General features: G+C 48.0%; 6 protein-coding genes across 6 annotated transcripts; 4 read left to right on the forward strand and 2 right to left on the reverse strand.

Moving 5' to 3' along the window:
- Nucleotides 1-613: 613 nt before the first annotated feature.
- Nucleotides 614-982, reverse strand: IES6 (Ies6p; the record flags this gene model as incomplete). Its single annotated transcript, XM_076685705.1, has 1 exon — nt 614-982. One exon carries the CDS (start codon nt 980-982, stop codon nt 614-616), a length of 369 nt encoding a protein of 122 aa, XP_076539996.1.
- Nucleotides 983-1312: 330 nt separating this feature from the next.
- BUD6 (formin-mediated actin nucleation enhancer) lies at nt 1313-4340 on the forward strand (the record flags this gene model as incomplete). Its single annotated transcript, XM_076685706.1, has 2 exons — nt 1313-1515; nt 1568-4340. 2 exons carry the CDS (start codon nt 1313-1315, stop codon nt 4338-4340), a joined length of 2976 nt encoding a protein of 991 aa, XP_076539997.1.
- A 74-nt stretch (nt 4341-4414) lies between these two features.
- EST2 (telomerase reverse transcriptase) lies at nt 4415-6730 on the reverse strand (the record flags this gene model as incomplete). Its single annotated transcript, XM_076685707.1, has 1 exon — nt 4415-6730. The coding sequence occupies one exon, from the start codon at nt 6728-6730 to the stop codon at nt 4415-4417; it is 2316 nt and encodes a 771-aa protein (XP_076539998.1).
- Nucleotides 6731-7094: 364 nt separating this feature from the next.
- On the forward strand, nt 7095-8123 carry SFH1 (Sfh1p; the record flags this gene model as incomplete). Its single annotated transcript, XM_076685708.1, has 1 exon — nt 7095-8123. One exon carries the CDS (start codon nt 7095-7097, stop codon nt 8121-8123), a length of 1029 nt encoding a protein of 342 aa, XP_076539999.1.
- A 2022-nt stretch (nt 8124-10145) lies between these two features.
- On the forward strand, nt 10146-11705 carry TRVA0_028S00320 (uncharacterized protein; the record flags this gene model as incomplete). Its single annotated transcript, XM_076685709.1, has 1 exon — nt 10146-11705. One exon carries the CDS (start codon nt 10146-10148, stop codon nt 11703-11705), a length of 1560 nt encoding a protein of 519 aa, XP_076540000.1.
- A 2393-nt stretch (nt 11706-14098) lies between these two features.
- Nucleotides 14099-15538, forward strand: TRVA0_028S00342 (WD40 repeat domain-containing protein; the record flags this gene model as incomplete). The annotated part of the gene is made up of 1 exon (XM_076685710.1): nt 14099-15538. The coding sequence occupies one exon, from the start codon at nt 14099-14101 to the stop codon at nt 15536-15538; it is 1440 nt and encodes a 479-aa protein (XP_076540001.1).
- Between the last annotated feature and the right edge of the window lie 257 nt (nt 15539-15795).

A 15795-nucleotide genomic window follows, 5' to 3' on the forward strand; every position in this document is an offset into this window, starting at 1 on the left:
TTAGTTTGTTATTCAAGTTCAATACATAGGCCTTGCTTGAGAAACTCATCATCGTCGGTTACAGCGTAACGAAATTCTCCCAACGCCCACAGCGTTACGAAACTATAGTAACAGTCTAACAAAAGGTTTGGTAACAGCTACACCCATTATATATACCGTACTGTAACACTTGACCCGCTCTTCTGACAAGTAAGTGACGATCCAACATTCTTTAGCTCAAAAGAAGGACTAGAAATAATGGCTCAATTCCTCCAAGAGGGCCAAAGGTGGGGTTAGATCCACTAGCAAAGCATTGTAATCCCACACATTTGAGGGCCCTTAATCTCCCACGAGAACTACTTCAATTGATATTATTAAGTGGATACGTTGAGAGTTACACAGAATACTGTCTTTATGATTCAAAAGTCATGAGTATACGGGTAATGTACCAATAGTTTAGATATTCCTTAATCCCGTCATCACTATCTGTTATAAATGTTCCCTTAAACCGTTACCTTCTGATTATCACAGGCTAAAAGGAATAATACAAAGTACAAATCATCAATAAATAAATAGTAGAGTTAACTGTTAATACAAATCGCTCAACTGTAAGAAACAAATTGGCAAATACTGTTCATCGCAAGACAACATTGGCGTTCCGCAGCTCCAAATACTGCTGGTCAACACCCTGCGACAGCTCGTTAATAATCGCAAAAACTTCCTTATTATAATACCGCAAACCGTGACGAACCGTCTTGTACTTCCCCGGGAGACCAGTAATGTCGCACCACTTCTTAGCCGGCTTCAACGACGGAGGAGCCTCCACAGTGAAATACGTAGCCTTAGAGTCGTCTGGAGCCAGCGCTTGCAGTCGCTTCTGCTCGTCAACCAGCAACGCCTTCATGTTCTTGTACTTCTTCTCAGTGGGCTTGAACGGACCCGACCGCTTAAACGTGCGAGGAACCCGCGAAAAGTCCAAATCTACCGGAGCCAACTCAACCATTTTTACCCGAATATCGTATACGGTTAACGATCAAAGATGCTTAGCCGATCAAATCAAGATTTTTAACTGATCAAATCGAAGAAATCGCCAACTTCTAATTAAAGATTAAATCTTGGGAGACACATCTCCCAACTTGACCATCCCTTGAACTGAGATTCCGTGCGGCCCAGCCTATAGCATCCGACTCACCACGTCCTCGAGCCAGCTCCATTTGCGGCATCGTTCTGTTTTATTCACATCTAATTGGATTTAGGTCGTGTCCGTTTGAATCATTAGAGCCAAATGCCCCCGCCTAACCCGCACCCGTCCCCGCCAACGCATCGGTCGACGATGATGCACTCGTCGTCGCCCATGAGTACGATAGAATCGACGGTGACGCGGCTGCTGGTGGCGACAAAAAAGCTTCTGGAGAGCCTGACGCAGTGGGCGCGAGGCGATGCGTCCGAACAGGACGTGTCCGATGTCTACGTCAACCTGGGCAACGAGTTCAACGTTGCCTGCAGAGCCTTTCTCTCCGCTGGAGTTGAGGTTGCGTACGTTTTATCTTGATTTTCGTTTCGCAGAATTGTTGGACTAACGGTGTAGTGACTTGGGGGACGTTCCGCAGGCATTGCGCGTCATCCTGGAGAAGGCGCTTTCCGAAGACGCTTCGCAGGAGAACCTCGATAGATACCTCCCCTCCATCCGGGAGATCATTGTAAACTTGCTTCGCCAGCTCAAGGAGAAGCAGACACTTATTCGTAACTCGCGCCACGGTAGCACTAGCAGTGCTGGTGCCCAATTAGGGCCGTTATTACCGCCTCAGCCGCACGCCCATGCGGCTCAACAACCCGCGCCGCAGCATCCTGGCGCTTCGTCGTTGCCGCATCCGCCGGTGAACGACAAGCACCCGTACCCGACCCAGCGGAAGAACTCTGTCCCGGCCCATTCCCAGAGTTCGCCGTCGCTGCGACAAATGCATGACACGAGAAGCATGGCGGCGGCGGCGGCGGACCGCAGCAGCGTTTCCACCGATTCACCGCACCCTCCGCCAAAAGATCCGCGGTTCCGCAGCCAGTCGGCAAGCAAAAGTTCCTCTGTGCTGCCTCGCAAGGACAACAATGCCAATGCGCTGGCAGCTCTTCAGCGTGGAGAAGCCCTCGAGAGGCGTGCTTCGAGGCGTTTCTCGGCATACCAGTTTGCCAAGTTAGGCAATGCCATATCTGGTGGGTCACAGAGCACACGAGATTCTGTCCCTGACCTTCCGCCGCTTCCAACTCACTCAACGTCGTCGAACAGAACGTCGCTGGCGTCGTTCCTTCCTACCAAGACACCCCACTCCAGCTCCCGTGCCGAGTACACTACATCAACAACCTCAGATTCCATCCAGTCGTCGCCGTTGCAGACCAATGGCCCGAAGCTGGGCGAATCGCCGGAACTTAGGGAGGAATCTTCGGTTGCGGAGCCGTTTGATATCTTCCTTCAGATTGGCCGCCGGGTTAAGAAGGCCACTGTAGAGCCAGAGGACGTTACAATCGCATCATTACGGCTGCTGTTTATTGACCGGTTCGCATACTCTCCGGGAACGGACCAGTTCCCGGATATCTACCTCCAAGACCCGCAATCAGGCATTAGGTACGAGATTGACGAAAAGACCATTGGCGAAGTGGGAAGTGGATCGCTGTTATCACTCAACGTTGAGGCCATGGACGAGGTCAAGAAGCACTTTGACGAAGGGCTGGCGGCCCTCACGAAGAGTGTTGACGAGATGCACAGGAAAATCGAGTCCAATGCTGAAGATATCAAGAAAATCGTCGAGTCTGCCGCTTCTACTCCGAGGCTGGCCAATAGTAGCAGCACTTCCCTGTCGCCGCAACCAAACGCAGCATCAGAGTCAGAGATTAAACGGTCGCTGTCGACTGCTACTGCTCCGCCGTTACGAATCGCAGACTCGCGTCAGATTGAACAGCTGCGGCATGACTTATCCGTAGTCAGACAAATCAGCATATCGAGCCTGGCGTCTCTGCGAGAGGATGCAGTCAGAATTATTTCCAAGACCCAGCACATTCAAAGCGCCCAACTGCCCATCTCCCAGGCCCGGGCGTATATGGAGAACTGCCACAAGAAGCTGTCTAGCGACAGTGATAACCTCTTGACCAGCGTAGATGACATCCAAGATATAATCGAGGCTCTGCGTAAAGATGTGGCGCAAAGAGGCGTGCGCCACTCGCCGCAACAGTTACAGTCTGTGTCCAAGGAACTCGCAGAGGCAAAGAAGGACCTGGACAAGATGACAAAGTATATCCTGCAAGAGCGAACTGGTTGGAAAAAGATCTGGGAGCGTGAGCTCGATACAGTCTGCGAAGAGCAGCAGTTCTTCAAGCTACAGGAAGAGTTGGTTGCGGACTTGCAAGACGATCTTCAGAAGGCAAGCGAGACCTTTGCGCTTGTCGAACAGTGCTCTACAGAGCAAGTTAAGCTTGGCAAGAAGGACGTTGTTTTGGAAACGACACCAGTCGATGGCATTGTACATGCCAAAGACGCAGTGCTCATTGAGGTCCAGGGCCTGCAGCCGAACCATGAAGAGCGTGTTGAGGCAATTGAGCGTGCTGAGAAGCTGAGGAAGAAGGAGCTTGAAATGAGAGGTCTTGACCCATTTAAAAGAGAGCTGGGCGAATTCGTCACCGAGGGAAAGCTCAAGAAGAGTGGCGGTGTAGAAGAGACTGAACGTAAACTGCGACAGCGGGAGATGAAGATGCGGGAGGAACAGAGAAAGCACGATGAAGAAGCACAAAAGTTGAGAGAAGATGAACGAGAGCGCAAGCGTGAAGAGAAGGATAAGAAGAAGAAAGAGAAAAAGGAAAAGAAAGACAAGAAAGAAAAGAAGAAAAAGAAGAAAAATCTGTATGAAGAAGACGGCGAAGGGGAACTTGATGAAGAACAGCGACAGGACGACGACGACTTGGATGACGCCAACGGTGAAGTAGATAAAACCAATCAGGAACCGGAGGCGGCAGAAGCGGAGGAGGAAGATGACGAATTTGTCGAAGCTAGTGATCGATTGACGCCAAATCCTACTCCCCCACCTCCGGAAGAAAATCCTGAGGAAAAGAAGGAGGATGAGGACACCAATCTACCGCCAAAGGAGAATGGTGAAGTCGGAGATACCAATTCGGAAAATCCGCCACCACAATTGCCACTGGAATCGACCAGTGAGGCAAGAAACGGCACGAGCGAACTCTCAATAGATGTTGAAAATGTCAAAAGTGCGACACCAACGGCACATGATGAGAATTTCGATCCGGCAATGTCTCCACCACCTCAACCTCGCCCCTCAAGACCTTCAATCTCCATCGACGAATACGACAACCTTCTATAGGCTGGAGATGGTATTTGATGGATTATTTATAAAAAGTACGTTATTTATTCGCTGAAATTCACTGTTATTCATGTTTACGCATGTTCAATGTATTTGCGTTCAATAGCTTGCTTGGCTTGCCGCATTACAAAAGAGTGCTTTTCTCGAGGAACTTGATCCATTATCATCAGCACACAATTTAGAGCGTCTTCATAGGACGTGGATCGAGAGATTGCCATTTGTACTGTTGACCGTATTTTGGCCAACTGATGGGTATTAGGCTTGTTACTAATATTTAAGGCGGGAGGGATAGTATAGACACCCAAGTCTTGTGTTGATATCTGACAGCCAATGAATGGAATAAAATCCTGGTTCTCGACGAGATTAGTGACTGTCTTGGCTGTTAACGCTTTCGCCCCAGCGACAGATCCATTCGGAAGTCGATCGTGAAGCATAGAATGGCAGTCTTGTGTTTCGGAAGAAATATACAGGAAATCATCCACATATCTCAATAGAATCCCATTTGCGCCGACCTGGATTGATTTCTCAAGCTCGTCATAGACAATGTTGCATAATATAGTAGAAAGAATTGACCCCTGCGGGATCCCTTTGACCTTACGGTAGGCACGGTTTTTCGGCAAAATGACTTCCGTGCTGAAAAGATGCTCCTTAAGACTATCGAGAACCTGGTGTCTGGTAACAACCCTGGTAGTTGCGATTGAGCCAACCACCTTGTTCTTGATACTAAAGCTTCCAATAGCTTCATTTGTCGTTGACACTACTTTGCAGATACATGCTCGTCCAGTACGAGTATCGCGACATTTCAGCTCGTGAATGTAGTACTGTTCCGAGCGGATAACCATAGATGACAGTCTATATGCCAGTTCTGCAGGGATTGTGTCGAAAGCATTCTGGATGTCAAACTTGATAAGGTAGTAGCGACCGTCTGTCGAATGACTGCATTTGTATTCCTCTAACACAGACGCCAGATCAGACGGGTTCTTTATCCACGAGTTATCCCGTACTTCAAAAGAGAGAATTTGATAAACCATGTCCAGTTGTTTATTAGCGCTTCTCATATCCATGATTATCCGACAAGTCTCTCTATTTGGCTTTGGAACAGCTCGCAGTCTCGACCGGGATAGCAAAGGAACGTGGCCAGGAGCAACTCTGCGCATGGTGATATTCAAGTATGCATCAATGCTCTGCTGTGACCGGTCTAACCAACAATCTTGACGATAGTAGCAGAGCGGCGAGGGAGCAACATGGAAACATACTTGGATCAACTTGATTAGAAGTTTCTTGAATAGCCAAAATAAAAGTTGTAGCATTATTCGTTGGCGGCGCAAGAACTCCTCTTCTGTTCCTGGTTTAGATGGCCAGAGCCACTTGACTGTCGAAAGCTTGATTTTCTCAAAAACATTTGCCAGCTTATACTGGTCTGCAGCTCCCAGAGCAACAAACTCTTCAATGGACTCAAAAATGGCATTCCAGTTGTCCTGTGTGGCAAACATTTCAAATGGAATTAGTCGCTTGACCACGGTCTTGCACAACCGTGCCACTTCGCTAACGCTTGCGACGCTTCTGCATATTGATTTCAGCAGATGCCCGTACGGCAGGCTTGAGTGTCTAGTCAACAGCCTGGCGACAATTGGTTCAATTGAATATCCCAAAGAGGGTCTTTTCTCCCCGCTAAGCACGATCTGCTGTTTCGGGCCAATATATACCGGCATCATTTCACCAAGTTCCAGAGGAAACATGACGGACATGACCTTCCAAACATTGTTCTTTCCTGCAATCGTTTCGAGGTGGAAGTTTGGCTTGAACCTGAAAACTACCTGTCCAGCAGTGTCCACATATGGGCAGCGATTTAACACTTGGTGCTTAAAGATAGCACAGACTTTTAGTGCATGCAGTGAATTGTTGATGCTCAATTGCTTCCTTATGGGTTTCGCCTTGAGCTGTCCCGAATCCAAGCTTGGCCCACATAATTGCAGATATGAGAGCTTGTAGTCTAGCGGATAGAAAACGTTACACCCGAGCAGCAATTGAAGCATTTTCTGAGCCCCAATGATACTGAATAGCTTAACCCATGGCGGACTGACAAGTACCGGAATAGCGGTGTTACCTCCAATTACTATTAGTCGCTCCCTTTGTATTTTGTATCCATCACAAAGTACGTTACTCCCATAATCATGAAGGATCAAATGGTACACGCATCTGACTACGAGTTGATGTTGATTCTGCACATCTCCCACGTCTAGAGGAAGTTTCTTGGAAGACTTTACAACCAGCGTCTTCTCAAGCAACTCTCTAATCTCCTGGTCCAATACAGTTATGCTCAAGTACTCCGCCAAGGTGAGTAACTGATTTTCAGGAAATAGCTTTTTTAGAGGATCTTTTCCATCCATTCAGGCACTCTAGATTACCGCTACAACTTGTCAACGCGTCGCGTCCCAAAACTGCACACGCGTAAATTTACCTCTAGAATATAGCGCCACAACATAAAATAACGGCACTTCAAATACAATATAATCTCTTTTTCTGTGTACATTTCATACGCTTGAACTGATGCGATATCGGGGATATTCCTCCAAATATTATTAATTATATCAATGCATGCAAGCCGCACGCGCCGCACGCGCCGCACCGCACCCCTCGCTTGCGCCGGCGCAAACCTCCCAACGCGTAAAAAACAAAAAAAAAATTGAAGATATCACGACGAAGTAAGCAAGGTGACGAGCAATGGTGGCCGCTACGCAACAACCACAGGCGATGTTGAGTGGGTTCCATTCACGAATTCGGCTGGATCAGACTTCTCTGCTGATTTCGACGCAACCGGTGACGCGTGCGACGAAAAGACTCGCGGCGAATGCGATAAGTTACGCAGAAATTGAGGAAGACTTCGACGAGGACGAGGAGAACGAGAGCTACAATGGCGAAGCTAACGTGGGGACACCTGACTACAAGGTACCAGAGCAGACTGAGCGAAAGAGATTGTTTCCTAGGACGCGACATATCCCGTATACGACCAAGCAACTCCAAGATGTAGCTGATGTCGACGAGGTGCTCATCCCCATTAAAGTGAACTTTGACCTTCCACAGCAGTCACACAGAGTCACGGATTTCTTCCTGTGGAACATGAACGAAACTGTGATTACTCCAGAGGACTTTGCTGTGCTGACATGCCAGGATATGGACCTACCAATTGGCTACTCGACGAACATAGCCAGTGCCATTAAGCACCAGGTGCAGGAGTACTCTGAGTTTGCCAAAGTGCAGTTACCAGAGGAGCTCGATCTCAATGTCATTGTAAATTTGAGCGTGAATTTGAACAAGCAGCTCTATGAAGACAAGTTTGAATGGGATTTGAACGCTACAGAACTTACTCCACACAAGTTTGCGCGGTCTGTAGTAGAGGACCTTGGTCTTGCCGGAGAATTTTACCCCGCCATTGCGCATGCGGTATATGAAAAGTTGCTCAAGATTAAAAAGGCTGCGATTGAGGGCCAGCTGCCACATGAACTAGATAATCTGGCAGGGTTTGGCCGCGAGGCGGGTCTCCGAATTGATCAGGAGATGCTGGGAGAGGAGTGGGCTCCTACCGTGGAGACCCTCTCGGCGGAAGAAATCGAAAAGCGAGAAATTGAGCGAGAGCGAAGTATCCGTCGACTTAAGCGAGAGTCTGCTCGGTGGGGTGATACTGCACTCTCTGACATTAACCTTTCTCGTTCAGTGAAGCGGCAAAGAAGAAGATATGATGGTGATTCGCCGTCCCAGGGTGGAAGCCCCTACGGTTGGTAGCCTCCTTCTTTTGCAACTTTTTTTGACGACCTTATTTATATTATTAATCTTGGATACGTACTCGCGCTGTTAGGTATTCAATTGTAAACATTAGATCTTGCACTTCGGGGTTTTCTTTGAGTAGTATATTGTTATGGTGCTGGTACGAAGGTGTAATTTTGGGATTTGGTTCTGTAGCAAAATATTTCAGTAACACTGATTCGGTACCAATGATGAGGCGTCCTATCCCGGTACAGCAAGAGTAGATATCAATATTTTTGAGTTTCTAAGTCGAACACGTTGCGTCCAGTCGGCTTATCACCATTGGTGATTGCAAATACGATTGTGTCTTCCGGAATTTAGCATTTTTTGCTCTCATAGATAGAGAGATAGAAAACTAGTAAAGTTCTTATCTAGCTACGGACGACTTGCAAACTCTCTTATTGGCCAACGGTGTATCGGTAATCCATTACACCTACGGTTGCTGCTTATCAGGCGCTTTTCTTTATCATAACTGCAATAGCATCGGTATCAACGATGATTAAGCACCCTGCTGACGTCGAGACCCTCTTTGTTGATAATTTCTCCACTCTCAAAGGTTCATGTAACTTCAACAGTAATGCAACTAAGGTTATGGTATTACACTAACTTATAATATACTTTTTCCCCGGCTCTTGCCGAGTTCATACGTCATCCAACTACCTGCGTCATCAATCCCCGTGCGGAGGCAAGCGATTTTTGATTGCCGACCGTCGTAACAATCACATTATCCTGGGCAAACTCCCCCATTTCCCCGATAGGGTAGTATTCCATTTATCCTGGAGTTCCCGGGGTACAGTAGTATGATCTAGATGGCCAGTGCCCGTGTGACGTAAGGACCAGCTCCGCGAAAGCAGGTTTGATACAACGGTTTTTGGAAGATGCATCCGGGGGTTACGTGTGCGGCTGAAAGAGGTAACGCTAGCGAGTGGCATCGGGGGCGCGCGAACCCGATGAGCTGATATGCGGATAAACCCTGAGCCGCACATGAATATCACATCACATTAATCCGGTGCTACACTAACGAAGACTATAGCTGCGACGACGGGACATAAAAATTTTTTCACTTCACGGGGAAATATCGGCAGCGTAATTGTAAATTCGTGGAGAACCGATACGATATGTGGAGGTAATGTCACACGGACACTTGTAGAGAGTGTCCCTTCCAATGGAAATAAAGTTCGGAATTATTTCTCCAACCGTGTCGATCCTTGCAGGTCACAGAGAAAGCCGCGATTTATTTCACATTGCTGTAGCACTACGGTATCTACGCGGAAGGTAAAAGTAGCCAGTAGGACCCCGAGGGATGAGGGGAAATATACTGTTCTTTTTTTTTTCTGGGGTTAGAGATGTACCTTGTATTAATGTAGATAGGGTTGCAATAACACTATGCTAGAACATATCTTGCGACGTGACAATCAACAGATCGGCTGTATTAGATATCCTTCTATTGATTCCTTCTCCGCATAACCCCAAATACTCGGCTCCGTGATTGAGGCCATAAATTGAATAGCAAATGAAATTTATATTGCAATCGACAGAGTTCAAGGAGCAAGCAATGGCCCTAGCTGTGAATTACGGACAACGTGGTATCGTGTATTTGTTTTTTTTTCCTCCGCCGGGGTAGCGTTGCATGCAAAAATAGACTAGTGTTTTAGAGAGATCGACAGAAAATATAACGTTATGCCCCTCATTTTTTTCACCCCCACCTTTAAAAAAGTAAGGGGATTGCAAATATATATAAGGAAACAAATCGAACGAGGTTGGCGATTAATCTTTTCCCATTATCCTTTGATTAGATAGGCAAATACCCTCTATTTGGCTGTTTGAGGTTTAAAGTCTGTAACCTGCACTGCCTGCCAAACTCAAACACGCTATAATCGACTTTCATATTTATTGTTTATTGTTGTTTTCGTTTGTTTATTGCCTTATATTTATTTCGTCTGATACCTCGTGAATATATCCTTATCCAGGCTGGTTCTGTTTTAAAGAAACGCATTAAAAATGGATCACAGCAACTCGAATACAAGTCCACCTTCGATCACCGAAAAGCCTTACGAAAGCGATCAGGCGAATGATGCCAATGAATTCACCGTCGTCCAGGAAAAGCGATGGTACAATACGGGCCTGAAGATCTTTGGCAAGCAATTGCCGGCCTATAACGCCGCCTCGGTTCAGCTTCTTATGGTGTCTATCGTCTTCTTCCTGACTCCAGGCATGTTCAACGCGCTCTCTGGTCTCGGCGGTTCTGGTCTGGGCGAACAATACCACCAAACTGCCGCCAACTCCAATGTCGCGCTATACTGCACTTTTGCTACAATCGGTTTCTTCTCTGGCACTATTGTTAATACACTGGGTCCCCGGATCACTTTGGCCATCGGCGGTGTTGGATATGCTCTGAACTCTGCCTCGCTTCTCTGTTTCAATCACACTCAGAACACTGGCTTCGTCATTGCTGCCGGTGCGATCCTAGGTGTCTGCGCTGCTTGCCTATGGTCTGCACAAGGTGTCGTGATTATGGCATACCCAACCGAAAAATCGAAGGGCAAATACGTTGCCATTTTCTGGGCCATTTTCAATCTGGGTTCGGTCATTGGTTCCTTGATTCCACTGGGCCAGAGCTTGAATGACACCAACCAGGGTGGAGTGTCTGATGGTACCTATGCCGCTTTCTTAGCGCTCATGATCGTGGGATCTATTCTTGCGCTCAGTCTTATGCCGATTAACAAAGTCATCAAGTCCGACGGCACTGGAGTCATTGTCAAGAAGAATCCGACCTTTGTTACTGAGATGAAGGGTCTTTTCAAGCTCCTCAAGGTCGACCCGTATGTTGTGCTTTTGTTCCCGATGTTCTTCTGTTCCAATTGGTTCTACACCTACCAGTTTAACGTGTTCAACCTGGCCAAGTTCAACGTCCGAACCCGATCTCTTAATTCTCTGCTTTATTGGACTATGCAGATTGTTGGTGCACTTTCCTGGGGTCTGTTTTTGGACTGGGAGAAGTACAACCGAAAGACGAGAGCTAAGGTTTTCCACGCCGTCGTTTTTGTGCTCACTTTCGCTATCTGGGGTGGAGGCTATGCCTTCCAGAAGGACTTTACCCGACAGGATGTGACCGATGGCAAGGTTGTTGCAATGGACTGGACCGACGGCCGAAAGTACATTGGTCCAATGTTCCTTTACATGTTCTACGGTTTCTACGATGCCGTTTGGCAGACTTACGTCTACTGGCTGCTTGGCGCTCTCACCAACTCTTCTCGAAAGCTCGGGCTGTATGCCGGGTTTTACAAGGGTATTCAGTCCGCCGGTAGCGCCATTGTCTGGCGACTCGATGCCATGGAGGTTGAGTACATGAGTCTCTTTGCATCTTCATGGGGCCTGCTTGCTGCCTCTCTTGTCATTTCCCTCCCATTGGTCCTCTGGCGAGTGAAGGAGTCTACCGACTTTGAGGATGACGTTATGTTCACCGAAGACCTTGACAACAGAGAGGAAATCGCTGAGGTTGTTGGCGAATGGGTCGCTCCAGGTGTTGAGGTCCGAGACGATCAGATTATCAAGGTCTAATTCCTTGAGTATATATATTTATGACATTTTTGTATGATAGAAAAATAATATCAATTGACGCATTACGGTATTTCCAGACTATGGAGTGAGGCCCGTTAGTGATAATGTAGTACCGTTCTTATTCCTAGATTCTCGACCGTTGCTTCATGATACCGTGGGGAGAGATCAACTGGCGCTCACCAGTTGTAGTAAATGTTTTATTGTGAAAAGTCTTGTCTGGTTATCATTTGCATCTATCTACACTACAATTGTTACTGTCCAATAATATTACAGTGTATGCACAAACTTATTCCAGCCGCCTTCTACCAATTTCAACTGCAGTGAAGAAGAGACGCGCCTATAGGCATTACTACGGTAGAAAGAATCTCAGTTCTAAAAAAAAAGAACCAAAAGAGTACCGTAATATTAATCTCCAGAACATCAGGAGAATAATGAACACAGGAGATTTAATAATCTCTACCCAGTACCGCGGTCGGCGTATGGAGGTTTAATAATTTCCAGCCTACTACCATACCGTACGGCAAATTATATTGCGGGAAAACTCAAACTTTTTACTACGAATATTGCACTTTCGACCAAACCGGCTACACAGCCGAGCAGAGGAGTAGAGGCGTTCATATCGCATCGATGCAACTCCCCTAGCAATGTCAGCTCCCTACAAGCCCTGATCCTTTAAGGGGTAAGCTACCAGCGTAGCGCCATATGCTCATGTACAAGATCAAAAAAGGCAAAATACAATGTAGCTAGAGGCTTGGTACCGATAATGCTCTGTGCGCACAGTGCCAAACTAGGAATTTAAGACCCGTCGGAGCTGTCATGATGCAGCATGCATCAAAAGAGAGGTTCGATTGCAGCCATCTGTTACGTCGAACCAGCCTCCCCAATTTCTGCTCAGTTCGCGCCCATTCAAAGCGGAAAGAACACGTGGTGGGCGGTAGCACAGTTAGGCAATCAGCTGGGGCGAGGTGCAGAGGCCTTATTCTCCTCGGTTATGGAGATTGAGTTTTATTTTGCTTGTCGAATGTGGTCTTTACCTTACATCTTGGGCGGAAGACCGCCGCATCCCGCGCGGCGGCGCCGACATTGAAACACCCCTTTTTTGTCAAAGCATATACAGTACAGGAAAGCAGCTATAGCCTATCTATCCCTCCCCCCTGCGGACGGATCCACCTTGGCGTACCGCAGTTCTAGACGAGCTGCCATGCCGTGCCGAAAAATTTTTTGGTTCGAGTCCCTGACTGTGGTACTCAACCGCCGAGAAGAGCACAACGACAATGTATCTCTCTAATGTACCCGCGGATATTATATTACGGCTTGATAATATTTCTATAAAGCTGAATCCGTGTGGTACCTGGGGGAAGGGTTCATACTAATTGTAATTAGGTTTGGAACCGTTTTATTAGAGACGGAGCACAATGTCTCTGGATAGTGTGGTTCTTGGCTCTGTTTCAACTCTGGACATGTGAGAGCTGGCAGCTAATTGTGGGCAATGGATGAGAATCCATCCGATGCAGCTACAACTTGTGTCCAATCCGCCTCAATAGGGTCCTTTGGAAGAACGCATTTGGGATCGTTTGGAGGGGGAGGTGCAGCCAATATTCGGGTGGCTGGCGATGCATATGCCGTCGACCCCCGAATTTATGCCATGGAAGGCATGTAAGGCATAATAAGAATGCTTCTGGAATACCGTTTGCGGACCACAGGAGTGGATGCAATTCATGGGTTCGTTGTTCCCTCGCCAGCGAACGATGTTGCTTTTGCGTCAGTTCTACAGTAAAACAGCCCCGTCTAGAATCAATTTCGGAGGGTTGCAGTTTTGATCTTGCAGCCTAATGGTATTGTCGTACATGCCTAAGCTGTCGAATTACGACCAATTAATTTTTTAGGGAATATATATAGCTTGCAGCCGCTAGCAGGGCGCTTTTTTTTTCTTCCCCATTGTCGAAGAGCGAACACTGAATTGGCGACACTCATCCCGGGCTTGACATTCTTGCCTATACGACCCGCTTTGTGACAAGCTACGCAATTTAAGGAGAGCTTTGAGCGAACTTACTTATTCCCTCGGCCAGCTCCCCCCGCTTCCCGTATTTCTATCTACCCCTGGTCTAACTTCCATCGCCCAAACTGCTGCAAAGAGAGTGAGATACCGGAACGATCCAAGGTACCTATCGCGTACTGCTACAACCGACAAGTTTCGTCGAAATCGCTCATTTATTTGATTCAATAACTTCATTTTATCACGGGTCTGAGATACTTAATCGACCACTTTTGTACCCCGCTTCACCACAGTCTGCAAGTGACCGGGCAAAGTTTTAAACCGACTGCTCATATTGATTCTCACGCCTGTCTAGACCAATTACTACTAACCCCTCGACTGTATACTACTACTAACCATGGAATTGCGAAACCCAGTCAGCTCCAGCTATTGGAAGATCCCAGATAACAGCGAATATCTTTCTGCGGTTGCTACACATGACACGGCCCCGCTAATTGCTGTTGCATCAGCATCAATGGACTCCAATCTGTTTATATACGAGCTGGATGTGAACGGCGATAACCAATACCGCACAAATGTAAATCGTAGCAACTTTGCGTCCGGCAGGAAAAATAATCAGCCAGAAAAGGCCATCCTGACGCATCACCAGACAATCACACTACCAGGTATTCACTCCCTGGCATGGATGCCACAGAGACACTGCCGGTCTCTTCTCGCTGGTCGACCAAATTCCAATGTGCTCGTGTCTGGCCACGATTCCGGCATTATCCACCTTACACTACTGCCAGATCCGTACTCGGACTACGAGCCGGCCCAAATTGTGCGCCGGTTCAACCACAACAAGCACGTGCGGCCAAGCGAAGTCAAGTCTTCGAGGGTTAGAAGCATTATGACGACGTCTGAGCGGTGGATGTGCTGCCCTGAGTCCTCTATTATGACCATGTACAATCAGTATCTGTTCGTATGGGACCCGTTCTACTCGGACACGCCGCTTCTTAAAAAGAAGTGCAAGGGATCAACAGTCGTCGACCCGGCGCCATTGCGCGATGGCATTGTGTCACTGGGTGGCTCCAAGGGCATCTCCATCATGGACGTCCGAGTAAAGAACGCCACGGGGTTGTCTCCTCCTCACGGGAACGATAGCGCTGTCAATGCGCTCAAGTGGTCTCCCCACGATGAGAACACAATTGCTTCCGTACATGACTACACTACTTGTAAGCTGTGGGATATTCGGGCAGGCAAGCCGCTGGCGACGCTAGACGGGCACACTGATCGAATTAACGACCTCTCGTGGTCTCCTATTGACTCGAATGAGATTAGGACGGCTTCCAGTGATGGGACAATTCGGATGTGGAACATCCAGAACTGCATTGACTTGCAGTCGCAGCCGCTCGTCCCGCCTCCGCGGCCTAGCACCTACTATCACAATGCTGGTTCGGACCTGGAGTGGATGTCCAAGCCGTGGAAGCAGCACCGCCAGAGAGTGTCGCGATACGACGACCTGTTCTCGCACATGTCGTATGTTCTTGAATCCTCACGGGACAAGAACCCCTCTACGACGGTCGTATCGCATTCGCGCGAGTTTATTGCCATTTCTCCACTTCAGATACCCCGAGGGCATGGCATAAGCGGGCGTCTGATTTCAATTGACAACTCTGGGTTCTTTGGCCTCCACACGAAGTTCTGTGAGGACGAGGCGCATTCAGCGGCGGCTCAGTTGTCACGGGCCACGAGTTCTGCTGGGTCGGCATCCGCCGCTGAAGACGACCTGTTTTCGTCTGCCGAGAGCATTATGACCCATGCTTCGAGCCCGGATTTGTCCTTGGACAAGTTTTAAATTCCCTTGGGGCAGGTTTCCCCTACGTAATTTATTCACGATGCGATGATTTTTCTAGTCACTCTCGAACCCACCTCGTAGCGACACTCCGCTTAGGAGCCCTGTGTAATGGGGGGCCAGCCCCCCAAACCCCCCGTAGCGACGCTTCGCGTCGGAGACCGGTAATTGACGAACTGCAAGATCTCCGCGAAGCGGAGCTACGGGGGTTTGGGGGCTGGCCCCCAAGTGAAGTGGACACCTGTGTAATTAGGATAGGT

Source organism: Trichomonascus vanleenenianus, assembly GCF_965637985.1.
Source record: "Trichomonascus vanleenenianus strain CLIB 3782 genome assembly, contig: TRVA0_028S, whole genome shotgun sequence".
Lineage (NCBI taxonomy): Eukaryota > Fungi > Ascomycota > Dipodascomycetes > Dipodascales > Trichomonascaceae > Blastobotrys > Blastobotrys vanleenenianus.